The 26,989-nt window shown below is 46.1% G+C and overlaps 1 protein-coding gene across 4 annotated transcripts in view; it reads left to right on the top strand.

Moving 5' to 3' along the window:
- Positions 1-6: 6 nt before the first annotated feature.
- Positions 7-26,989, top strand: part of ADCY3 (adenylate cyclase 3) — a 91,751-nt gene continuing 64,768 nt past the window's right edge. For all 4 annotated transcript variants that reach the window (XM_040496208.1, XM_040496206.1, XM_040496207.1 and 1 more), the window contains exons 1-2: positions 7-138; positions 639-1,467. In XM_040496208.1, the coding sequence (XP_040352142.1) occupies positions 793-1,467 (675 nt within the window). In that variant the 5' untranslated portion in view covers positions 7-138; positions 639-792. The remainder of the gene's footprint in view (positions 139-638; positions 1,468-26,989) is intronic.

Below are 26,989 nucleotides of genomic sequence, written 5' to 3'. Positions count from 1 at the left end.
GGGGGGGGGGGGTCGCCCTCCTGCCGGGGACCGGGACGCTGGCGGGGCGGCGCGGCCCCCGCGCGCCACACGCGTGACCCAGCCCCGCAGCCCGAGCGGGGACCGGCCGGACCACGCGGCTCCCGAGTTCCCGCACAGGTAAATGCAGGGGCAGGCCAGCCTTCCCGAGGGCAGGTAGTGCCCGGAGGCGGAGAGCCGGAGCCGCCCAGGGTTGGGTGGGAGAAGGAAGTAAACACCAGGAAGATTCAGGAATCCCCGGGATGGCTCTGGTTGCTCCCGGGCACGTTTAATCTCCAGATTCTAAGGCTTGGGCCTGTTGGAAATTTAGGTGAGGAAGTCAGGGACTGAGGGAGAAGGGATGACACAGATGGACCCGGAGTGTGAGGGATGGAGAGGTGGCCGGGCCTCTGGCAAGCCACAGACAGGAAACTGGTGAGGACGGGGACCAGGTATGAGTGTGTGTGTGTGTGTGTGTGTGTGTGTGGTCCGGTGTTGGCGTGAGCGTGGGGGTGACTGGAGAAGGCCCTGGTCCTGGAGCCTCGGGCAGCAGCGATTCGTTCGGGAGGGGTAGGATGGGTCACCAGAAACCACAGATGGGAATGAAGAGCCGTGTATCTACTTGGCGTTGTCCTTCTAAGTTCCAGATCAGCGCTGCCTGTGCCCTGGAGACCTGCTCTGCGTCCTGCTGGAGGTGGCCGGCCCTCGAGAGCCCTGGTAGGTGGCCCGTTCCAGAGCCCTTCCTCTGATCCCGGTCCACCTCTCCTGGGCTGGTAGAAGCAGACAGTCGCCAGGATGCCAAGGAACCAGGGCTTTTCGGAGCCCGAGTACTCGGCTGAGTACTCCGCCGAATACTCGGTCAGCCTGCCCTCTGACCCCGACCGCGGGGTGGGCCGGACCCATGAAATCTCTGTCCGGAACTCGGGATCCTGCCTCTGCCTGCCTCGATTCATGCGGCTGACCTTCGTGCCCGAGTCCTTGGAGAACTTGTACCAGACCTACTTCAAACGGCAGCGCCATGAGACGCTACTGGTGCTGGTGGTGTTTGCGGCCCTCTTCGACTGCTACGTGGTGGTCATGTGCGCGGTGGTCTACTCCAGCGACAAGCTGGCTCCCCTGGTCGTCGCTGGGATGGGACTGCTGTTGGACATCCTCCTCTTCGTGCTCTGCAAAAAGGGGCTTCTCCCCGACCGTGTCACCCGGAAAGTGGTGCCCTACCTGCTGTGGCTGCTGATAACTGCCCAGATTTTCTCCTACCTGGGCCTGAACTTTGCCCGCGCGCATGCGGCCAGTGACACGGTGGGCTGGCAGACCTTCTTTGTCTTCTCCTTCTTCATCACGCTGCCCCTCAGCCTCAGCCCCATCGTCGTCATCTCCGTGGTCTCCTGTGTTGTGCACACACTCGTCTTGGGGGTCACCGTGGCCCAGCAGCAGCAGGATGGCCTGAAAGGCAGGCACTTGCTGAGGGAGGTGAGTCCCGCCTTGAGTCCCACCCAGGGGCTTCCCTTCCCACCAGCTCTCCTGCGAGGTGGTACCAGTTTCAAAGGTGGGATGGCATTGTTGTCTTTGCCCTTGAGTCAACATATGTTGGGGGAGTGCCTCCGGGGCTCTGGGCTGCTTGTACAGAAAGACCGTCTCTCTCTCAACCTCTGGAGTTTCTCTGGAGCTTCTCTGTGCTTGGCCTGAGGGAGTGGAGGATGTCAGGACATTGGGCCTCAGGGCCACTCTGTCACCCGTGTCCAGCCCAGGTGGGCAGCAGGAAGGCCCACTAGGCCTGGTTCCAAGGCAGCGTCGTCCTGGTCATTGCTTCTGTCCTTGATCTCCAACAGAAAGACCTCTTATGGGGAAGGGGAGGGTTCCCTTAGCCTCTGGTCTCCAGCCTGTCCTTGACTAGCTTCAGCAGTTGACTGACTTGTGTGGACTCAGTGCCCCTCTGTCAGATGGGGACCGTATGTCTGCATAAGTGGTTGTTTTCAAGATCAGAGGGCATGTGGGCGAAGATGCCCTGGGAAACACAAAGGCGTGATGGTCCTAGATCCTACGTCTGCCGCTGGGAGCTCACGGTGTGTAGAGCAGTTGGAAGGTGTGGGGACGTACATGGGGACAGTCGTGCTGGCCATGGTAGTGGAGGGTCTGCTGGTTCTTTGAGGACGCGTTCTGCTGGAAGGGGTGGAGTTTGGGCCACCACTTAACTAATCGCTCCTGGGAGGTGTGATTTTCAGCATCTGAGTTTATCTACTAACCCATCTGGAGGAGCCTGCGGGGCTTAATGAGTTCCACAGTCTTGTGCCCTACCTGCTGCCTCCTTTATTCGTGAGCCCAGAGATGGAAAGTGCCCTGTTCGAGGCTGCATAAGTAGTTACAGTGATCACATGCCTGGAGCGTCCATTTCTCGATTCCGGTTCCAGTGCTCTTCCTCCTATGTCATGATGCTGGCTACATCTCTGCCAAAGCCATTATCATGGTCTCTTGGGCTTGAGAGCTGAGTCTCCATGGGCCCAGCAGTGCCACAGGGGTTGATGTAAGAACCCCAGGGAGCCGTCCCATTGCCTCCCACTTGGTTAGAGGAAAACACAGGTTTTCTGTTTTAACTTTTTCCTGCTCATGCAGGGTCCTCTCTCAGGAAGCCTTGTGCATTCTGCAGGAGCCCAGCCCCGGGCTGGTGCGCACGGGCCCCGTGAGTACACCAGGAGATCCCTTGGTTTTTCTTCCGATGCCCTGTTCACATAAAGTGACAATCCGCCATTGCTACCTTGACTTTTGAGTCCGTGAACTTTAGCTTGTGCCTCTGCCAGTCAAGGGTCCTGCTGGAAGCTATCTGGGGAAGAGTGGCAGGGGTCATTCCTGCTTGGAAATGGTAGGAAGCACAGCTCAGAGCAGACAGGCGGGTGGGCATGGCAGCCTTTGGGGTCTGACCTCCAACTCAGAACCGTTACTTTCTACTAAACAGTCACTTCTGGCATCTTCCTCCCTGTCTGGGCCCCTGGACCACAGGAGTTTCCCATATGCTTCGCTGTCCCTTAAGAGAGCAAAAACAAATTCTCCCCTTTGGAGCCCAGCCGCTAAACTCGTGATTTGCTGGTATCTTTTGGGTGCTGCTAAGAAGAGACAAAAAACCCAAACGATTAGGAAACCGGGGAAAAAGAAAACGAAGTAAATAGAAGATAACAATATTAGTATCCCAGGAGAGCATGGCCTTGGCATGGAAGCAGTGCCCTGAGTGTGACTTTGGGAATGGAGGGGAAGGAGGAGGTCCCTCTCAAGGTCCATTTGGGAGCCTGAGATACAGAATGCAGGAGGCCCCAGCTTTCAGTGGGCTGCATTCCAGAAGTTTGAGTCACTTGTTTGGAACTAATGTGCCTTTTTAAAAGGTGCCTGGGTTCCCAGACCCACTTGCCCAAGTTTTCCTTAAGTCACAGAGTCCCTGCATTCAGTATTTCTGAATGTGGTGGAAATTAAGCCCCAGGTGGCTGTGTGCGCTGTGGGGAGAACACTGGATCTATCTCTCCTCCAGCTGTGTAGTGAAGCAACACCCACCTGCCCTCTGCTCCTGCGGGCCCATGTACCTCCTGGGATCAAGGGTAGGATGGGATGGAGATGTGAGAATGGGGCAGCCGGATCCCCAACTAGGGTAACCCCAGGAATGTTCTCCAGACCCCAGCACCACCGTGCTTTTCTTTCTCTTGCCTAAAGACTCCCCTATTCTTTTTCTTTGCCCATCACCTGTTGGATCCAGCCAGTGACTCCCTCCTGGGCTGGTGGGGGGGGGCGGTGAATTGGGTTCCAGCAGGCACTGGGTCTGGGGGCTTTGGGAATGCTCCTGTTGCTGCTGCCACCGGCAGCACTAAGAAGCATTTTCACTGTCGATGGCTTCCTCCTCTGCACCCTTCGTGCTCTCAAACCCAGATTCCTCTAGTGGGGGGTAGGGGATAGACAGGGACAGGGAGACCTCAGGGTAGCCTGAAATGGCAGCGGCAAGACATCCAGCCTGCCCCGGACTCTTCTCCTAGGAGGCGGGAAGGTTGGGGTTCTGACCAAAAAAGTAGGTCGAGCCGGGCTGTCAGATGGGGTGTGGGATTGTGGTGTTGCTGGGGTTTCACTTATTAGTGGATGAGTGAAGATTACTGAGCAATAGTATGGGCCTTGCTGCCTGTGGGGTCTGGGGATAATGGGAATCAGACGATCCCAGTCCGAGGCTGGGGGGTGTAGGGGAGCTGGGCTGGGGGGAGCAAGCTGCAGCTAGTGGGGTCTCCGCACATCCCTCCCCTTGCCTGGGTCCCGGCGCCACCCTCCTCTTATGGCACGACTTGCCCTCTACTGCCCCAAACTGCCCCTTAGGGTGATGTGATGGAGCAGGATGGGGTCCAGGGAAGGGCTAGGCAGCAGCTGATGGGGGAAGGCGGGGTGGGCAGAAAACGCAGCTAAGGTGGTAGGGAGCATTCCTGAGGCCAGTGGCGATTCCCAAGACCCTCAATGCGCCCACACATCCTGTTCCCTTCTGGCGGGTTTCTTAAAGAGTCTGTGACCGGTTAGGGGCAAGGAACAATATTTGAATACTATTTCATAGCAGAAAGGCTGTTTGGGAGCAAAATTTTCTCTTGGAATTAATAGCCTGTTAAGACCTTTATTTACAAATGGGAACACGATATGCCGGGGATGTGTAATTCCTCCACATGTACACATCACACAGCATTCACCCCACGGATGGACATTCCGCTCCGGGGGGGGGGGGGGGGGGGCTGGAGGCAGCTGTAGGAGGGATATTGTGTGAGAGGGCTGATGCTTCCAGACTCCTTCATCCACAGGCTGGAGTTTAGGGTTCTATATACATGATCCCATTTGATTCTGGATGTTACTGGCTCCATTTTACAGATGAGGAAACTGAGGCTCAGGGAGGTTGAGAGTTCGTGGAGGGGCTGGATAACGGGGGAGGGGTCCCTGCTGAGTGAGAAGGGGGGATGATGGGGAGAGGGGGCAGGACATATCCAGAGGCTTCCCTGAGATCCTCTCTTCCTCTGGAATGCAGGCTTCTGAGCCTCTTCCTGCTTCTCTGGCTGCCCCGACATGCGTTCGCTGAGTGGTGTTGAAGAAAGGTACCAAGAGGTGGGAGGCCCTAAAATATCACAGCAGGCACCCCCCTGTCTCCCCCTGGGAATTGAATACAAGGAAGGGAGAGGCCATGATAGACTCTTCCTGGTGGGGACATGGCTGGGTGGGTATGTGTGAGATGAATGTGATGAATTGGGGCAGGAGGACAGCAGGCTGGGGGGCTCTGAGCAACCAGAGGCATCAGGTGAGAGAGGCAGGCGTGCAGGAAACGGGCGGGGAGGCAAAGCCACCGTCCCAGAGTGGCACAGAAGGGTCATCCCTCTGCGCCGTGTGCGCAGCTGGGCATGTTTTAGGAACCAGAATACTAAGGAAAGGTGTAGAAGGGATGGGGAGGCATCAAATCCAGCTGTGGAAGAACAGTGCATTACTGAACATGGAAACAACTTTGCAGAAAATCACCCCCTCAATCCCATCCCGGTTGTGTGTGTGTGTGTGTGTGTGTGTGTGTGTGTGGCCTTTTCTGATCCTCCTGTATGTGAGAACAGCTTTTCTAGTATGTCCTTGTCGTGCATATGCAGTGGGTCCTTTCACCATGTTACCTCACTCATGTTTGGCCATGAATATCGGATCCCTCATGTTTATTTTAAATTGGCACTTTATCATTAGCTGGTTTTCCTGGAGAGTAAACTAAAGCCTGGGGCTGGGCCAGTAGTGGGGGACTGGGTAGCAGTGCCAGTCGGACCCCAACATCCATGCCCGGGTCTCCCCTTGCCCCGCCCCCAGGCTTGCTTTGTAAACTCCAGGATGCACACACACATACGCCCCTGGACTTGGTCTGCCCAACAGCCCTGGTGAATGCTTCTAGAGGTGGACTTCCTAGGACTCCAAGGTCATTCTTGTTCTCCAGTTCCTTCACGTTTGTACGCTAAACCCCCTAGGGTGTTCCAACCCTGAATACATATTCAGACCTTCCCTCCCTGGCCCCGCCTCCACTGTGTCCTCTTGATAGGCACTTTTTTTTTTTTTTTGAGACTGAGCATGGTGAATGTGGTGAATGAATAAGCACAAGGGAGGAGCAGAGAGGTATGGGGAGAGAGAATCTTAAGCAGGCTCCACGCTCCGTGCTGAGCCCCACGCGGGGCTCAAGCCTGCAACCCTGGGATCGTGGCCTGAGCTGAAATCAAGAGTTGGACATTTAACCAACTGAGCTACCCAGGCACCCCGTTGATATGCACTCTTGATGATAGGCTTCTGTGGGTATAATCCTGACCAACGCTCAGCTGTGTGTGCTCAGGGGGAACACCCACGTGCAAGGCCAGGCCCACTGAATATGGAGTATAGACAGGATGCCCTCATTCACTGAACTCTTGCTGTGTTTCCGGTAAGTAGCTCCCAGCAGGAGGTAGATATTGTTTTCATTTACAGATGGGGAACCTGAAATGTTTATAAGTGACATGACTGGTCTAAGGCCATATAGTGAGCAGGTGGCAGATCAGGATTCAAACCCAGATCAGTGAGGTAACAGAGTTCCTTCTCCTCAAACATAAAAGAACCCCTTAGACTGTCTTTCCTCAGACCTGTTGAGATAAAGTTCCAGCAGGGATAGGGTCCCAACCCTCAGAAGGCGCTATGCGACAGAGGATGAGGTGTTTCTAGGGGCAGGCATATTGCTACTGATCAAGGCGTAGAGCTGTCCAGAGATTGAATGGGGGTTGCAACCAAAAGCCTACATACTTCTGTGACTTCTGGAGATTTCATTAGGTCCTAGGACAGTGTAGTTCCTGATGTCTCTGCAGCGATGACCCATTCATCAAGAAAATATTAAGTTACATTTAGTATAAGATGGGGTGTGGTATTGCATTCTAAAAACCTTTTTGGCCAGAGTTTTGATAAAAACTAGTTTGGATATTTTGGTTCTCTAGGAAACTCTTTAATGTGGAATGGCCCACTTCTCTTTGGCCTTACTGCACATAAATGCATCCAATTTACTAAGTGTTTCAGTTATCTATTGCTGTAACAACCTCAGAATAATAGCTTACTATCTTATTCTGTGGGTTGACTGTGGTCAGCTGGACAGTTTTTCTGTTTCAGGTGGCACTGGCTGGGGTCACTCACTTGACCGCCTGGGCTGTTGCATTCAGCCATTGGCATTCGGCTGACCACTATGCTGGAAAGCTCTAGGGAGGCCTGGAGCCTTGGAGCTCCTCTAAGTGACCTCTCCACGTGGTTAGCTTGGGTTTCCTCACAGGTGTGGTGGTCTCTGGGAGGAAATGGCAGCTACCAGAGTTGTTTTTAGAGGCTAGACTGGTCACTGTGGTCAAAGAAGGTCACGCTAACCTGGATGCAAGATAAGGGGACCTTCTACCCCTTGATGTGAGAGTGGCCCGTGCATACAGGGAGGAAAGGGATGGAGAGCAGGCATCCTCTGAGGCTGCCTACCAAACCAGGGGACACATGGGGGATGCTAGGGAGAAGGGGTTAAAGAAATCCATGAGTCTGGGTAGGATACCAAAATACCATGTGACCACAGGATGCTTCAAAAGTTAGAAATGTGGTCCAGAGCAAGGCGTAATATAACTTCTTTAAGGTATTGCTTCTCTATGAAATCCATCATTTCTATGATTTTTCAGAAATTTTTAGAAACTGCGGCGCACATAAAAAAAGACAGTGGCTCATAGTTCATTTGCGTGAGCTTTTCATGCATTATATTTTTGAGAAGAATCCTCTTGTCAAGGGTGCAGACCTGCTCTGTCCAGGGCACTGTGCCAATTTACAGGGAAGCTGTCTCTGCATCCAACTACAACCCCAGCACCAGTGCTGGTCCTTTCTCTCCACACATCATCTAGATCAGCAGCCTGGCTTTGATATTTGTATTCCTTTCCCAGGAGGTGGGAGTTTGCTCATGTACATGTTTCAGAAACATGTCAAATTTGTCTTTCTTAACAGGTTGTCATTGCCTCAAGGAGAGGCTAAGACTGATCGTAGAATTCCTTTGCAGCCCTTTGTGGTGCCTTGGTTGTGACTTCACTCTATAAATGTTGAATATGTACGTTCCTGCTCTGGTTTTGCCTTTATTTCCTTTCCCATCAACTCATTGAGAGTTTCATAAATCTTTGGCTAGATCCAAGATTGGGGAAATGTTTTAGGGTTAAGCCGAGTGATTTGAGAATCATTATTTTTTAAGTTTATTTATTTTGAGAGGGAGAGGGAGTGTAAGAGAGAGCATGAACCGAAGAGGGCCAGAGAGAGAATCCCAAGCAGCCTCCATGCTGTCAGCACAGAGCCCCATGTGGGGCTCGATCTCACAAACAGGGAGATGATGACCTAAGTTGAAACCAAGAGTCAGATGGTTAACCCACTGAGCCACCCAGGAACCCCAAAAATTATTTTTTAAGGAAAGATTTATATACAACCTTTCAGGGGTGCTAATCAATACTCCTTTGCCACTTGTTCATATCCTTGTGTAGGGAAAAACAGCAATAGAGGAGGGTTTTCAGGAGCCCCAAAAATGGGTCATAGATATCCTGTTGGCCTAATTCTAATCTCCTTGCACAAAAATGATTTGTGTGAGATCGTTTAGGAGAATGGCTGAGCAGAGTTGGAGCTGTTACCATCCCACCTTCTCTGCTTGTTCCTGTAGTTGGAGAAACTTAATTCCTTCCATCACTTATCAAATATTTCATCAGGGTTGTAAGCATTGATCTAGTCAGAGTATACAGAGAATGTCTAAAACTTAGCCCCTTCCTCAAGGAGCTCATGGGCTATGGTGCAAGTCCTGTTAGTGAGGACCTACCTAGGGAAACCAGAAGGCTTCTAAAGAGCTGGCCATTGAGCTGGAATTTGAAGGGTGAGTAGGAGTTTGCTAGGTGGAGTAATGGGAGCGGGGCTTCTCAGTCAGAGTCCTAGGAGGTTCTCACTTGGTCAGGACTGGTGAGCATTATTATGTGACAGGAGCATGAGTGGGTGATAGGAGCTGGAGAGACAAGGTGCAGAGAAGCCAGATAGCAGAAAGGCTAAAGGATTTTTTGGCCTTTATTCCTACAATGATGAGGTCCATTGTAGGAATTTTAGCAGGGGCAGATAGGATCTGATTTGCATTTAGAAGAGTCATTCTGGTGGACTTGAGTGAGGGCAAGACTGATTAGGAGACTTCTAAAATCATCCAGGCATGATGCCGTGAGAGCCATCCACCAACATGGAAATGGGATGGAGAAGAGGACTTCAGTTTGAGGTGTCCATGGGACATCTGGGTAGAACCATCAGATTATTCAGTGGGTAATTATTTGAAAAAAAAATTTTTTTTGATGTTTGTTTATTTTTGAGAGAGAGAGAGAATGAATGAATGAATGAGAATGAATGGGGGAGGGACAGAGAGCAAGGGAGACACAGAATCCAAAGCAGGCTGCAAGCTTTGAGCTGTCAGCACAGAGCCTGAGTGGGGCTCGAACTCATGAGCCGTGAGATCATGACCTGAGCCAAAGTTGGATGCCCAACCGACTGAGCCATCAGTGGGTAATTATTGAACACCAGGCCCTGTGTTCAAGATCTGGAGCTTAGAAGAGAAATCTAGAGTTTCAGATTTGGGAATCATTAGCATTTAAATGACCCCCATCACCACAGAGAGGGTACATTTTGCCCAAGGAAGGTGTGGAATCCAGAGAAGTGGGCTTAGGACCTAGCATTAGGGAGGAGCCCAGATGAGGAGTTCCCTAGCCCAGAGCATCCATACCCCACCCCATCTACAAATACAGCTTAATTTCTTCCTTGCCCATATGGATGCCTCATTTCTTTTTCTTGTCTGATTGCTATGGCTCAGTCTTTCAGCACCATGTTGGATAAACATGGCATGAGTAGACATGTTTGTGTCGTTCCTGATCTTAGAAGAAAAGGACTCAGCTTTTCACTATTGGGTATGATGTTAGCTGTGCATTTTTCATATATGGCCTTTATTACATTGAGGTATGTTCCCTCTGAACCCACTTTGTTGAGAGTTTTTATCATGAACAGATGTTGAATTTTCAGCAGATGCTTTTTTTGCGTCTTTGAGATGATCATACGATTTTTATCCATTTTGTTGATGTGGTGTATTGTGTTGATTGATTAGCAAATATTGAACCATTCTTGCATCCCTGGAATAAATTCCACTTGATTGTGGTGAATGATATTTTTAATGTATTATTGAATATGTTTTGCTAGTATTTTGTTGAGGATTTTTGCATCTGTGTATATCAGGGATATTGGCCAGTAGTTTTCTTCCTTCCTTCCTTCCTTCCTTCCTTCCTTCCTTCCTTCCTTCCTTCCTTTCTTTGTCTTTGGCTGGTTTTAGTGTCCGCATAATGTTGGCCTCATAGAATACATTTAGAAGCTTTCTTTGCTTTTCTATTTTTTGGAATAGGTTGATGAAAATTGGTATTGTCTCTTTAAATGTTTGGTAGAATTCTCTTGTGAATCCATTTGATCCTGGACTCTTATTTTATGGTAGTTTTGATTATCAATTCAATTTTGTTACTAGTAATTGGTCAATTCAGGTTTTCTATTTCTTCCTGATTAACTTTTGGAAGATTGTATGTTTTTAGGAATTTATCCATTTCTTCTAGGTTGTCCAGTTTTTGGCATATAATTTTTCATAGGGTTGTCTTACAATCCTTTGTATTTCTGTGGTGTCCGTTGTTACTTCACTTTTGTTTCTGACTTATTTATTTTATTTATTTGGGTCCTTTTTTTCTTGATGAGTCGGGCTAAAGGTTTATCAATTTTATCTTTTCAAAGAACCAGCTCCTGGTTTCACTGATTTTTTTTTTTTTTGTTTTTTTTTTTCAGTCTCTGTCATTTATTTCTGGTCTTGATCTTCATTATTTCCTTTTTTCTACTCACCTTGGGTTTTGTTTGTTCTTTTTTTAGTTTCTTTAGGTGTAAGATTGGATTGTTTGTTTGAGCTCCCTCTCGGCCAGTCTATGTCTGATGCCTCTTCCTTCCTCTGATCAGGTTTTCAGCTGTTTCCTCCAGCAAAGTTCCTCTTTGTGGTTTCTAAGAAATTTCCTTTGATTAGTAATGAAGGTTTTTCTTTTCCCTTTCCTCTCTTCAAGAATGCTTTCTTTGTTGTAAACAGAACAGAAAATGACATGTTTAAGATGAAATCCCACCCCACCCTTCACCCCCACTCAAAACCCCAAAGTACGTGGTCTGGATTTGAACCTTTGCAAGATTTCCACGGTTGTGGTTTGTTGTTCCTGCACCATTTCAAGACTGGTCCTCGTGAAATGTAACCAGCTGAGTCTGATCTGGCAGCATAAGGTCAGGCACCTGCCCCTCCCAGTTCCATGGTCGGCTCTAGGTGGGCTTCTTGGCTACCCTGGGAAGGCTCTTTTTCACTCGGTGGGACCGGGTCCTGGATAATTGATCCCCGTGGGCCAAATTCTTAAGAGACTGACTGGTAAGCCCAAGGCTTGGTCGCCAACTTGATGATAGTAGATGGACCTGGCTACCCTCCTAAGGAGGGAAATACTACGTATGTCTGTTACTCGGTACATGTTTGCTACAAATTCCTAAGAAACCAGATCAGTAATTTCCTAAAGGGGAATTGAGCAAAGGACAGTGCATGGTGCTGAGGGTGGGTCCTCGTCTCAGGCTGGGAACTGCTCCTGCTGCCCATAGGCCCATTTCCCAGTGTTGGCGACTCCGTCCGTTAGACATAGCCTCCCTCTGATAGCCAGGAAAGTGGCACAATTCTCTCTCCAGCTCTTTTTCTAAACTCCTACATGTGATTATAGTTTATACTTCACAAGCACTCTGGAAGACACTAACACCCCCACCCCTACCCCCACCGCACACTGGGATTGTAGTTGTTTAAATCACCCATCTCTGGGAACACACCTGGGACCTTGTCTCTTTATTTCAGAAAGGACCCAATGTAGCGTGGTTATTTTAGGGAGCATTTTCTCTTCCTTCCATAGTGTCTGGTCTCAGACCCTACTGACCTCTATAGTTATAAACCAGTGAAGGGACCTTGGGGGCCTGGCCTGCCAATGGGCTTTGTGCTTTGAGAATCCATAAAGGCACCGGCTTCACAGTTATTTGACTCAAAGTACTTCCTAGCTCCCAACTTACCAACTTTAAGAGCTTAGGCATGTTATTTAATCTGTCTAGTCTCTACCTCTGTGAAATGGGGTAATCTTCCTTCACTGGGTCATTGCAGTGATGAAATGCACTAACCTATGTACCTGGCTTTCCGGTGTAGGGCTGAGGCACCGCTGGGCCTAGCAGTGCCTGTTGCTCTGGCTTTTGCTGTCGTTATTACTGGCTCCGCTGGAGAGGAATTTTAGAACAACTTGGGCCAGTCCCAAGGGAGAGAAGAGAAGCTCCATGCTCCAGATGTCTGGAGGGCACCGTGGTTGGGTCATTGGAAACTTAACTCCCCTTATTGGGGGATAGGGGAGCTAGGCCAACATTTTGTTGTTGTTGCCTTAGACATGTTAGAGGGAACGAACTTTTCAGGTGAAGTTTCCCATGAGGACAAAGAACACTGGACTTTTAACGCAGGCTTTTTGTCCTTTGATTTTTTGGGGGGTTTCTTTTGCTTGTTTTTGTTTTGTACCATAGCAGTGACCTTTCATTTAATGTCTTTCTCTATTTTGAGAAGGATGAATTAAGAGTAGGTAGCGGGTGAAGAAAGGCTCCAGAATGATTTGGACTGGAGGAATGTCAAATCATTCTTCCATTGGGTCAAATCACTTGGGCCATGTGGAGCTTGGTTTCTTTATTGAGAATAAAGAGGACCCTGGGGCTGTGGGACAGCCCTCCTGGGTGGCCTCGCTTTGCTTCTCTTCACCAGCATACGCTAATACACACTTCCTGAGACTTCTCACTGGATTTGGAGATGGAAATGATCTTCGGGGCTCATGGTCCAACTCGCAGGCTGTGGACTCCCCAGCACATACTCTAGTCTTGGCTTCCATTTCTCTGGGGATGGGGCACTCCCCTTCCTTCAGAACAGCCTCATTGGTCTGAAGGTGCTATTAAAACTAATTACAAAGGACATTTACATAGATCTTTAAAATATTTTTTATCTACTGAATGTCTTTAGGCCTCATACCTACTTTGAGTTGATATTCTTGCCTCTGGCACTGTAGATGGAGAGAAAGGGAAGGAAGGACATGGTGCAAATATGGTGCCCAGAACCACAGTGAAAATGCAAGCAGGTTAATCTCAGGTCTTCCAGATCCAAATGCAGTGAAAATGCTCTTACCAGGTGAGATTGGGACATGTAGGTGGTCAGTTAATGTGCAAAGTTCTCGTGATGGTGGCCACACAGCTGTGTGTCAAAACACATAGACTCTACACCAAAAAGAGTGAATGTCACTGTAAGGAAAGGGACTAAAAATCAAAGCTTGGAAAGATAGTAGGCGATGGATGACCTCAGTACAGTGCGGTAAGAGCTGTGATACCTCTGCGGACACACTGTGGGGTGAGGGAGCAGGCTTGGATGGGCCCTAATAGAGCCTTTTGGGGCTCTGAATCATGATTGTGGGTGTAGTCACATAGCTGTAGGCATTTGTCAGCACTCATCAAAATACACACTTGCTGATTGTATGTAAAGAGTAATGCAGTGAGGTAGATTTTTAGAAAGTCCATAAAATCCAGGAACCCAAAGCAATTGTACATATATACACATTTATATGTATTTAACATTATTTTGATTGAATACACTTAGCTATATGGTCACCTGCTTATCTTTTGTTGAGGGAGAGATCTTTCTTTTGTGTCTAGGTGCCCACATTGGTGTCCCTTGTAGTTAAGATGTGTCATCTGTAATTTCCAGTTTCTTTTTTTTTTTTTTAATTTAAAATTTTTTTTTCCAACGTTTTATTTATTTTTGGGACAGAGAGAGACAGAGCATGAACGGGGGAGGGGCAGAGAGAGAGGGAGACACAGAATCGGAAACAGGCTCCAGGCTCTGAGCCATCAGCCCAGAGCCTGACGCGGGGCTCGAACTCACGGACCGCGAGATCGTGACCTGGCTGAAGTCGGACGCTTAACCGACTGCGCCACCCAGGCGCCCCCAGTTTCTTTTAAAGGAGAGAGAATTCAGTCGGAAATAATCTGGGTACAGGATTTTAGATTTTTATGACTTCCTGGCCATGTTTTTGCTATTATCTTGTTCACTTACTTTTTAAAAACATTTTTTTAATGTTTTTATTTATTTTTGAGAGAGAGAGAGAACGAGTGGGAGAGGGGCAGAGAGAGAGAGAGGGAGACACAGAAGCTGAAGCAGGCTCCAGGCTCTGAGCTGTCAGCACAGAGCCCAGCGCAGGGCTTGAACTCATCATGAGCATGAGATCATGACCTGAGCCAAAGTTAGACACTCAACCGACTGAGCCGCCCAGGCGCCCCTATCTTGCTCACTTCTAATTTACTACTTTACTAATTTTAGCTGTTCACTCAAAAACTTCCAGAATATTCACTTTTCTTAGAAACAATTGCCTTTTTTTCAAACTCCTATTCTGTTTAGGTTATATATAAATTATGTAAATAGGATACCAAAAAACAGCTGACATAACCAGGCTTGGGACTAAACACAGCTGCCTGTGGGGAAACACTCCAGAAGTTAGAGCAGAAATGCGGGAGTGTTCTAGAGAGGATCCTGCCAGCTGTGTGTGTAAGGCCAGTGGGTCTTATTGAGGGACGGATGGTCTTGACTCATCTGGAATATTCAGTGCTGTCCTGGCCCTTCTATTTGAGCCCCATCCTGCCCTCTCTTAGTGTCTGTTCCCTGTTCAAGTGTATGCAGAGAAAGTGCTGTGCACCTGCCTCCTGTCTTCTGCCCGGCAGCCCTTCTGGTATTTGAATTCAGCCATCTCACTGCCCCTAGTCTCCTCCTCAGCCTAAACCACTTCTCCTTTCCAAGAAGTCCTCAGGTGATGTGGGTTTTGAACCTTATAGGATCCCAGGCATTTTTTTTTTGCGTGCAAACTGCAACTCCGTACCCAGGGGCCCCTGTTCCTGTTTTACAGATGCTGTTCTGCCTCATTGCAGGACACGAACACCAGAGGCAGAAATTCTTCTACAGCTATAATTTAAGGTTTGGTGGGGGGAATGGTCTCTACTCTTGGAAAATTTAGGTATTGAACCTTCGTGAAAGAATCACAGTCTGTGTAAACACTTACATTAATATAGAGAAACCCACTGCTGCCTGGATGGTGGGACAGCTCTGTGGAGACTGTTAGAATGTTCCCCTGCCTGGCAGCATGTGCTGTTTAAGGGAGTGGGGAGAGGCAGAGGAGCCCTTTCAAGGGACCATTCAGCTGGGACCGCTGGTCATGGCTGAGGGGTTGTGCTTGCCAACCTGGCTGCCCTCTGCCCATGGCCGTGACCCTCTGCAGCCTGCACGCCCCTCACGCTGTTTCCTTTCTCTGTTGCTTCTCTGCTCCTGTCACCCTGCCAGAGCAGCCGAGATTCACAGGATTGCCAAGTTAACCAGAGTCTGACCCATCCTCTTTTTTGCCTTTTTCGTCACAGGGATGCTGCATGTGGTATTGATCATCTAGACTGTGTAATCTTATTTGTCTATTGACGGGTATCTGTTGTCCATCTAGCTAGTAATTTATCTTTTCATTCAGCCAAACACATAGGTTCTAGATGCATGTTTGCACAAGTTGCCAGGTGCTGGGGCTACAGAGAAGAATAACCTGGGGTCCGGCCTGCAAGAGGGACCTGACTTGGTTTATTTACTTTCTTAACACCAAAACAGTTTGTCTAGATATGGACACGGCACAGAGCGATCCCTCCATAAATATTTGTTGAATGTTAATGCTTGAATTTTTATTAGGTTGAATCACATGAAATTACCAATATCCAACCATGTTCAATCCGCAAGAAATGCTAATTGCATTTCATATGGTTCAATCTACTACAACAGTAACAAACGTGTCCATTATGGAAAGCCCAGAAAATACTAAGTAGTGTGGAAAAATATTACCCATAGTATTAGCCCTCAAGGGTGCCTACTGGTGGCATCGAGCCCCCTTTTATATCTGGATCAATAGGTATGAAGATTGATTTCCCTCGATGTTGTGCAAGTGCTTGTAAGAAACAATTCCACCCAGGCAGGAGTTGTAAAGAGTAGCCGTGAAAGCCCCTCTTCCCAGCCCCCTGCCCCACTCCCCTTCCCATAGGCAACCATTGCCAAGTCTTTGGTGTATTTGCAGAGAGCTTTCTATGAATTTGCATATTTATGTGAATCTATGCACATTTAGGATTGAGAGATTATTTATACATTTATGCAAATCAGTGAAAGTATGACTGTGCCAACGCCTACATGCTCCTCACTGGTAACCAGTTTCCCTCTCAAGGTGGGCAGTCCACAGCCCTTTCCTCCTCCAGCCAGGAGGTCCCGCCTGAGGTCCACACTGGTGGCTTCTTGTGTGTAGTCGTGTGGCTGCTCCTTGAGTGGAGGAAGAGCCAGGCTGGCGTGGCAAGCTGCTCCCGCCAGCCTCCATGTGACACAGCAAGAAGGACTGTGTGTGGGTCCCACTGAGCAGGAAGCGTGGGCCCAGCCCAGCCCAGCCCAGCTGGCTGGGTACAGGACAGCAGCATCTCAGCTGGGAGCCAGGGGCCGCCATTAGTCCTGGCACCTACAGTGGCCCTTGTCCAAGTGGTTTATTCACTGGGACGCTCCAAAGCATCTAAATCCAACACAAGTCAACTTGCAGGGCGAAAGAGAGAGGGTGGCGGTTTGTACAGGAGGAGGGAAGCCAGGCCAGGAGCTAGACGCCCGCGGATCTCTCGGTGAACCCTGAGCCTCTGTTGGAGGGTTGGAGTTCTGTAGTGCCCATGTTTCTGTCAAGTGCTGACATCCTTTGTGTTTCTGATTTTGCCCATTTCACCGTTGTTTTGTCAGTGAACAGGAGTGGAGTTCAAACTCTGCCCCTCTGTGGATGCTGGGGTCTTAGGCAAGCCATTTGATGTCACTGAGTTTGGTTTGCTCTTCTGAAAGTGAGAAGGATAGAGGGGCATGTACCCGATGAGTAAGTGCCAGACCCGAGGCTGATGCTGGGGTTCCAGGGCCGGATCTGCCATTTATCAGCTCTGTGATCTTGGTCAGGTTGCTTAGCCCTGTCTGTGCCTTCTTCATGAAACCTCTAAATGAGTTACCATAGGTAAAGCTCTTAGACTAATGCTTACCTCACAGGTTTGCTGTGATGATGACCCACCACTGGGTTGTGGCAAGGACTGTATGAGATAATGAGTGAAAGTACTTTGTAAACAATGAAGCCGTGTTTAGATGCAGGTGTTATTGTGTGTTGATAACTATGTTAAATCCAAAAATGTATCCCCATTGAGAGGTGCTCAGCAGCATTTTGCTTGAGTGCAATTTACAAATTGGGATGGGTTGAGGTTTGCATCTAAGAGGATCTTGTTCCTGCTGCGCTCTGTCCCCTACTGCCTTTGTTGCTTCTGCCAGGTGGGGATAGCCTTGGGGATATTACTGTTTCCAGAGAAAGAATGCTGAGACCCAGAGGGGAAGTCACTTGCTTGAGGTCACACAGACAGTGTCAGTCATCCCAGCCCCCATCTGTAGCCTCAGTCTCCTGGCCCCCAAACCAGTACTCTTCCACCCACTCAAAGAGGGAGCTAAGGAACACCACAACACCTGTTTATGTGGTGAGGCAGGGACCTGCAACAGTACAGGAGATGGAGGGCCTGTTCATGAGTATCCTTTGTGGCTCTGCTCCAGGAACTTCTGTGGAGATGGGAGAGCTTCAGAGGGATATGGGTGGAGGGGTAGGTGGGCACTGGGACTTGGGGTGACAAGGGTGAGTGAGGGGCTACTGGGGTATTAGGAATTTATTCAGGTGGAAGGCTTTTGAGTGTGTGGTTGTGTGGGGAAGGTGATGGGAACAGGAGGTGGGGATAGAGGGAGGGGAGGTGACCTGGTGTGAGAGCATTCGAAGGAGCTGGTCTGGAGTTCTGTGCCTTGAAAGAGTTTCCAGTATGAAACTGAAGTGGCTTCAGGCTTCAGATTTTTGCTGGGGAACTGCTCTTGGTTATATGGTTAATCTTTTGTTCTCCCAATCTTGGGACTTGTTTGCTGCCCTGGGGTCAGGGCTCTCTCCCCAGAGACCTGGAGCCAGGAGCTGTGTGGCTTCCTGGGACACGATTGCCCGCCCATAAGATCTCCTGGCTTTATACGAAGGAAGTCACCGGCTGGCATGTTTTTTCCCCCCAACTCCTGAGAGGCCGTATTGAGAGAGACCGATCCGAGAGTAAATACCCTTAGATGTATTTCCTCTGGCTCAGAATAATTGACTTAATCTGTAATGTGGCTCATTTATTCCCTTTGGAAAAAAGAGATGCTGCCTGACTCACTCCTTCATAAGATACTGTTGCTCACCTTCTCCCTTAGGAAAGTCTCGTGCAGGCACATTTTGATATAATCATTACTTGTACTCCTGTCACAGAGAGAGCATGGTCCAATACCTTTCCTTCTCCTGGGTATGAGAGTGGGGCTCATCCCAAGTTGACTGAAAGGATGTCCTCAAGCCTTCAAGGGGCCACTATGACCCACAAGACCTGAGAGTGTAGAGATAGAGCATCTTTCTGCCTCGGTTAGGAGAGGGCTCATGGAGGAGGCATTACTGAGCTGGGCCATGAAGGGCAAATTCCATTTTGAGCCTTACATTGATAGAGAAGAGGCAGAAGCAGATTTTGGTGAGCAGTGGTCTAGAGGATGAGCATGTATGTATTAACAGATATCCTTTGGAGAAATGTGTGATAGAGTAAGAGAGAAAACTGGAAGGTAATTTTGGATCTGAAGCAGGGGACCTAGACAGTTATTTGAGATCACTTTGACTGTAAACTGTAGAGGGCAGGGAGCAGTGATATCCCAGAAAAAGAGAGGACAGAAAAAATATTTGAAGTAATAATGGCAGAAAAATGTCCAAAAACTATAAAACCACAGTTTAAGAAGCACAACATAACTCAAATACTAAAAAGAGAGTCACACAAAGGTGTATCATAATCAAATTGCCTAATACTCATGATAAGGAAAAACTAATAAAAACAATCAGAAAGAAAATAAAAAGACCTATTACATAGAGAACAACAAAGAATGATAGAAGATGTCTGGTCAGAAATTATTCTAAGGCAGAAGGCAATAGAACTGAAAGATAAAATCTAGAATTCTATACCTAACAAAAATATTCTTCAGAAAATGAAGGTGAAATACTTTTTTTTTGTGTGGGAGATGGTGCCTGGCTGCCTTAGTCAGAAGAGCATGCAACTCTTGATCTTGAGGTCCTGAGTTCAAGCCCCACATTGAGAGAGAGATAGCATGAGCAGGGGAGGGGCAAGAGCAAATCCCAAGCAGGCTCCATGGTGTCAGTGCAGTCTGATACAGGGCTCAATTTCACAAATTGTGAGATCATGACCTGAACCAAAACCAAGAGTAGATGCACCTCATGATTTTCTTAAATGTATGTAAATTAATAATATTTGAAGTAGACTGTATTAAGTTAGGTGTATTGTAAATATCAGAGCAACCATTACAAATGCATAACAAAGACATATGGCACATAAGCCAATAATGGAGAATGATAAAATCAAAAGGTGGCAGGAAAAAAGGGAAAAAGTAATAGAACAAATGAGACAAATAGAAGACAATCAATGTGATGGTTTTAAATTCAGCCATATTGATGAAAATATTAAGTGTATGTGATGTAACGATGCAACTTAGTAGACGGATATTGTTACGTTACAAAGCAAGAATGGGGCAGCTGGGTGGCTCAGTTGGTTGAGTGTCCAACTTGGGCTCAGGTCATGATCTCACAGTTTGTGGATTTGAGCCCTGCGCTGGGCTCTGTGCTGACAGCTCAGAGCCTGGAGCCTGCTTCGGATTCTGTGTCTCCCTCCCTCTATGCCCCTCCCCCACTTGTGCACTTTCTCTCTCTCTCTCTCTCTCTCTCTCTCTCTCTCTCTCTCTCTCTCTTCCTTTCTCTCTCTCTCTCTCAATAAATAAAAAACAAATATTTTAAAAAAGAAGCAAGAACCAACTATAAGCTATCATAAAGAAACTCATATTAAATGTAAAGACACAAATAGATTAAAAGTGAAAGGATGGAAAAAGACATTCCATGGAGACAATCAAAAGAAAGATGGAGTGGCTGACTGTATTAAGCAATACATAAAGAACCTGTAGACTTTGGAATATGGAATATTATCAAGGACAAAGAGGGACAAATAACTTTTCATAATGATAAAGGAGACAATTCATCAAAAATTCATCATAATCCCAAATACATAGGTACCTAATAACAAAGCTTCAAAATACATGATGCAAAAACTGACAGAATGAAAAGGAAGAATAGACAAATCCATAATATTTGAAGATTGCATCACTCCTCTCTGTAACTGGTAAAACAAATAGACAAATGAGTAAATATATAGACCACTTGAACCATCTGATCAACCAGTTGGACCAAAGTGGTATTTTATAGAACCTTCCACCCAGCAACTACAGAAAATGCATTCAAGTGCATGGAAATATTTGTGAAGACCAGCAATCTGCTGGACCATAACACAAGACTCAATACATTAAAAAATGATTAAAAGTATGCAAAGTATGTTCTCTGACAAAAATGATGGATTGAAGTAGAAATAAATATGTCTTAAAATCACAAAATTATTTGGAAGTTAAACACATGCCTAAATAACCCATTAGTCAAGACAGAAATCACAAGAAACATTAAAAAAAAATGTGTTGAATTAAATGAAAATGAAAACATGGCCAAACTTGTGGGATGTAGGCAAAGTGGCACTAAGAGGGAAATTTATAGTATTAAATGTTTATATTAATAAAGAATGTCTAGGGGCTTCTGGGTGGCTTAGTCGGTTAAGCATCTGACTTCAGCTCAGGTCATGATCTCATGGTTCATGACTTCAAGACCCACGTTGGGCTGCCTGCTAACAGCTCAGAGCCTGGAACCTGCTTCCAATTCTGTGTCTCCCTCTCCCTGCCCCTCCCCCACTCACGCTCTCTCTCTCAAAAAATAAACATTAGAAAAAATAATGTCTAAGATCAATTAGGCTTCCACCTTAAGTAGAAAAATCCAGAGTAAGAAATAGGAAGTAATTGGGGCACGTGGGTGGCTCAGTCGGTTGAGCGTCTTGACTTCAGCTCAGGTCACGATCTCACAGTTTGTGAGTTCGAGCCCCACATCAGGCTCTGTGCTGACAGCTCAGAGCCTGGAGCCTGCTTCACATTCTGTGTCTCCCCGTCTCTCTCGGCCCCTCCCCTGCTCATGCTGTCTCTCTCTGTCGCTCAATTATAAATAAACGTTAAAAATTTTTTAAAAAATAAGAAGTAATAAAATAACAAAATCTGAACGAATAATAAAGAAAAATTGGAAAATCCAAAGCTAGTTCTTTGAAAAAGTCAAAATAGATAAATTTCTAGCTAGATGATCAGGGGAATGAGAGCGGATGCAAATTACAAATACCAGGAATGGAAGTGGGAACATGACTTTAGGTCCTACAGACATTACAGAAAAATAAAATGTTTATAAACTACTATATGCCAACAAATTTGACAAATTAGATAAACCAATTACTTGATAGACCTACTACCAAAGGTGAATAGTCCTGTATCCATTAAAGAAATTGAGTTTGAACTTAAACACTCCAGTCTCAAAGAGACCCCAGTCCCACATGGTTTCAATACTGAATTCCACCAAACAGTTAAGGGTGAAATAATACAATTCTATATAAACTATGCCAAAAAAATAGAAGCAGGAACGTTTCCCTACTAATTTTAGTAAGTCAGCATTGCCCTGATATCAAAACCAGAAAAAGGCATAGGAAAAAAAACCACCGCAGGGAATAGTTCTCATTGTGTATGTAAGAATCTTTAATAGAACATTAGCAAATAGAACCCAGCAATATGTAAAAAGGGTAACACATAATGACCAGTTAGGGATTTTCAAAGGAATGTAATGTTTTAGCATGTTAAAATCAATTGATATAATTCAACATATTAGCAAACTAAAAAGGAAAATTCATGATTATTTCAATAAACAGAAAAACACTTAACAGAATTGAACACCCATTTATGGTAAAACCTCTTTGCAAACTAGGAATAGGAAATTTGAGTTCAGCAAAGGCATCTATGAAAAACCTACATCGTATTTAATAGTGAAAATCTGAATCTTCTCCTCCTAAGCAGGTTTGGCTTTTTGGGCATGTGACTTGTGCAGTCTTGAAATTCTTGATTTTATCTTTGACCTCGTGTTTTGTAATTAAAGGCTACTGGTATAGTGGAACATGCCCACGTGCAGAGGAAATATGCACAATATGGGTGTCTTCCATTCTTTGCCTGGCCCATGTTCATGTAGTGTTTGCAGTGCCCCAAGAGCATCAATTCTGGTAAACTCACGGTGTCTGGGATTCAGCAAGATGCAAAGCAAGTACAAGGTAAACATGTTACATCTACGACCAAGTGGGGATCCTGAGAGGCCATGCTTTCTGTTCAAACTAGAACTTGCTTCTAATTAAGGAGGAGGGCAGTGACATTCTAAGAAGTGTGAGCATGCGAGGAACCACGTCATCTCTTTATTACCCATTGCGTCCCTGTGTTAGCCAACTATTTAATGTAGAAATTGATGGCATAGAAGGAAAGGGAGGGATAGAAGCCATAGTTCCTTTTCTTTTTCAGTCCTTCATCAGTAAGCTGAAGATGGGCAGTGTTAATAGAATGTGTGCATATCAAGAAGTGAAACACAAACAATTGAGTTATTTTTGTACAGTGTTTCCACTGTTTTGGTAAGAATGGAATACACATATACACATATGTGCATCTAAGCCATGAAATACTAATTGTTCCATTTCTGTGTTCTGCATATGTGTTAAATGCTCTTATATTTGCATTTAAAATTGGCATTTGCATTCCCACCACCACCACCACCAACAACAGTGCAAGAGGGTTCCCGTTTCTCCACATCCTCTCCAGCATCTGTAGTCTCCTGATTTGTTCATTTTGGCCACTCTGACTGGTGTGAGGTGATATCTGAGTGTGGTTTTGATTTGTATTTCCCTGATAAGGAGCGGCGTTGAGCATCTTTTCATGTGCCTGTTGGCCATCCGGATGTCTTCTTTAGAGAAGTGTCTATTCATGTTTTCTGCCCATTTCTTCACTGGGTTATTTGTTTTTCGGGTGTGGAGTTTGGTGAGCTCTTTATAGATTTTGGAGACTAGCCCTTTGTCCGATATGTCATCTGCAGATATCTTTTCCCATTCCGTTGGTTGCCTTTTAGTTTTGTTGATTGTTTCCTTTGCTGTGCAGAAGCTTTTTATCTTCATAAGGTCCCAGTAATTCATTTTTGCTTTTAATTCCCTTGCCTTTGGGGATGTGTCGAGTAAGAGATTGCTACGGCTGAGGTCAGAGAGGTCTTTTCCTGCTTTCTCTTCTAAGGTTTTGATGGTTTCCTGTCTCACATTCAGGTCCTTTATCCATTTTGAGTTTATTTTTGTGAATGGTGTGAGAAGGTGGTCTAGTTTCAACCTTCTGCATGTTGCTGTCCAGTTCTCCCAGCACCATTTGTTAAAGAGACTGTCTTTTTTTCCATTGGATGTTCTTTCCTGCTTTGTCAAAGATGAGTTGGCCATACGTTTGTGGGTCTAGTTCTGGGGTTTCTATTCTATTCCATTGGTCTATGTGTCTGTTTTTGTGCCAATACCATGCTGTCTTGATGATGACAGCTTTGTAGTAGAGGCTAAAGTCTGGGATTGTGATGCCTCCTGCTTTGGTCTTCTTCTTCAAAATTACTTTGGCTATTCGGGGCCTTTTGTGGTTCCATATGAATTTTAGGATTGCTTGTTCTAGTTTCGAGAAGAATGCTGGTGCAATTTTGATTGGGATTGCATTGAATGTGTAGGTAGCTTTGGGTAGTATTGACATTTTGACAATATTTATTCTTCCAATCCATGAGCAGGGAATGTCTTTCCATTTCTTTATATCTTCTTCAACTACCTTCATAAGCTTTCTATAGTTGCCACTCTGGAAGCAGTGTGGAGGTTCCTCAGAAAATTAAAAATAGACCTACCCTATGACCCAGCAATAGCACTGCTAGGAATTTACCCAAGGGATACAGGAGTACTGATGCATAGGGGCACTTGTACCCCAATGTTTATAGCAGCACTCTCAACAATAGCCAAATTATGGAAAGAGCCGAAATGTCCATCAACTGATGAATGGATAAAGAAATTGTGGTTTATATACACAATGGAGTACTACATGGCAATGAGAAAGAACGAAATATGGCCCTTTGTAGCACGTGGATGGAACTGGAGAGTGTGATGCTAAGTGAAATAAGCCATACAGAGAAAGACAGATACCATATGGTTTCACTCTTATGTGGATCCTGAGAAACTTAACAGAAACCCATGGAGGAGGGGAAGGAAAAAAAAAAAAGAGGTTAGAGTGGGAGGGAGCCAAAGCATAAGAGGCCCTTAAAAACTGAGAACAAACTGAGGGTTGATGGGGGGTGTGAGGCAGGGGAGGGTGGGTGATGGGTATTGAGGAGGGCACCTTTTGGGATGAGCACTGGGTGTTGTATGGAAACCAATTGGACAATAAATTTCATATATTGAAAAAAAAATGTTAAAACATAAAAAAATAAAATAAAATAAAATAAAATTGGCATTGTACAGGGGCGCCTGGGTGGCTCAGTTAAGTGTCCGACTTCAGCTCAGGTCATGATCTCTCGGTTTGTGGGTTCAAGCCCCGTCTCAGGCTCTGTGCTGACAGCTCAGAGCCTGGAGCCTGCTTCGGATTCTGTGTCTCCCTCTCTCACTGCCCCTTCCCCATTCATACTCTGTGTGTCTCTGTCTTTCTCAAAAAATAAATAAACATAAAAAAATAAAATTGGCATTGTACAATGTTAAGGTAGTGAAATCAGGGCTAATGATTTTAAAATTTAACTTTTCTTAGACCAATGTTGAATAGAAAATAAAAATTATCATGACAAGTAAAAATAAGCCACAGAGGAAAGGGCAAAGCTATATGTTTTAGTACATTTAATGGCTCTTTTTTCCTGCTTTTTGAGGAGGGGAACCTTTGTTTTCACTTTGCAGTAGGCCTCTAAGTTACGTAGCTGGCTCTGTCCTTCAGTTCAGGAACAAGACAAGAAAGAAAATTCATTCTCACCACTTCTTCCATTAGATCCTATCCAGTACAATAAAGCAAGAAAAAAAAAAAAAACTACAAATCAGAAAGAAATGAAACTGTCTTCATTTTCATGTGATATGGTCATCTATGTAAAAAATCCTAAGGAATCCTCAAAACTCCTAGAAGAAAGTTTAGCAAATTTGGAAGTTACACAGTTAGTATTAAACGATCTGTATTTTTGTACATTGGCAACAATTGGAGATTGAAAAAAAAATCCGTTTAAAATAGCATCCAAAACCATGAAATAGTTAAAGCTAAATTTAACAAGATAGGTGCAAGACCTTTATAGTAAAAACTATAAAACATTGCTGAAATCAAAGACCTAAATTAATGGAGAGATCGCAGATGACCATATTAAGATGTCAATTCTCTATAACTTGGTACAGATTCAATTCAGTCCAAATCAAAATCCCATCAGTCTTTTTTGGTTTTTTGTTTTTTTTAAACTGAGTTGAATCTTCAGCAGCTTTTTTTTTTTAAGTTTATTTTTGAGACAGAGACAGAGCATGAATGGGGGAGGGGCAGAGAGAGAGGGAGACACAGAATCGGAAGCAGGCTCCAGGCTCCGAGCCATCAGCCCAGAGCCCGACGTGGGGCTCGAACTCATGGACCGCAAGATCGTGACCTGAGCTGAAGTCAGACGCTTAACCGACTGAGCCACCCAGGCGCCCCAACCCATCAGTCTTTTTTGTATGAATTGGTGATTAAGAATTTATATGGGTATGTAAATGAGCTAGAAAAATTAAAACTTTTTTTAAAAAGAGGACTTATGCTACCTGATTGAGATGTAATATAAATTTATAGTAATCAAGGCAGTACAGTACTAGCCTAAGGATAGAATCCAAATAAAGTCCAGGAATTAACACATCTTTGATCAATTCATAGTCAACTAAAAATGCCAAGGTAATTCAATGGAAAAATGATAATCTTTCAACAAATGATACTAGAATAATTAGATATCCGTATGGGAAAAATATAAAGTGTATCTCATCCCACATATAAAAGTTAACTTGAAATAGATCACAGTAAAACTTATAGAACTTTTAGGAAAAACAAGAGAAACTCTTTGTGACCTTGGGCAAAGATTTCTTGAATGGAGGGGAGTATTGAGGCTGCTAACCTTCCATGTGAGGAAGTTGAAGGAGGAGGTTTTATGGGACCTGCAACAAAACGATAGAATAGGAGCTTGTCTGGCTCCGCAGCCACTGCTTATGCCATGGCAGCACACTGCCCCCTATTGTAGGGGCAGGGGAAGGGCTCGCTGACTCATGACAGGTTCTTTGGTGTCCCCGGACAACAGGCAGCACTGGCGAGGTACTTGGAAGGGCAGTTCGGGCAGGTGGTTCCAGTAGCTGCTGGCACTGCTAGAAGGTCTTCCCAGTTGGAGTGGGTAAGGGGGCAGGAGAGGGAGTGAGCAGCAGGGTCTTGGGGGTCTAGCTGGAGCACACCGCCAGCACATAGCGATGTGGGGAGAGCTGACAGGCAATGGGGGAGGGTCACAGCAGCAGGAAGACGCTGAAAGCTGTATGGGGGGGACAGCTTGAGTAGGCATCAGGGTGAACCTTACAGGATGAGGCTAAGGACCATGAAGTTGCATTTAAATAATAAAATGTGGCAGTAAGATTATACTTGAATCTCGTGGTTCCCAGGTAGAACGGGCTACGCCAGGATCCCGTTCAGTGGGGAGGAGGGCTTTATTCAGAATAGAGGAGGGGAGGAGGGGAGGAG

Source organism: Herpailurus yagouaroundi, unplaced genomic scaffold (assembly GCF_014898765.1).
Source record: "Herpailurus yagouaroundi ecotype Mexico unplaced genomic scaffold, PumYag 188, whole genome shotgun sequence".
Classification (NCBI taxonomy): Eukaryota; Metazoa; Chordata; class Mammalia; order Carnivora; family Felidae; genus Herpailurus; species Herpailurus yagouaroundi.
Note: the sequence above shows the minus strand (reverse complement) of the source record. Positions and strands in the feature narration are given on the sequence as shown.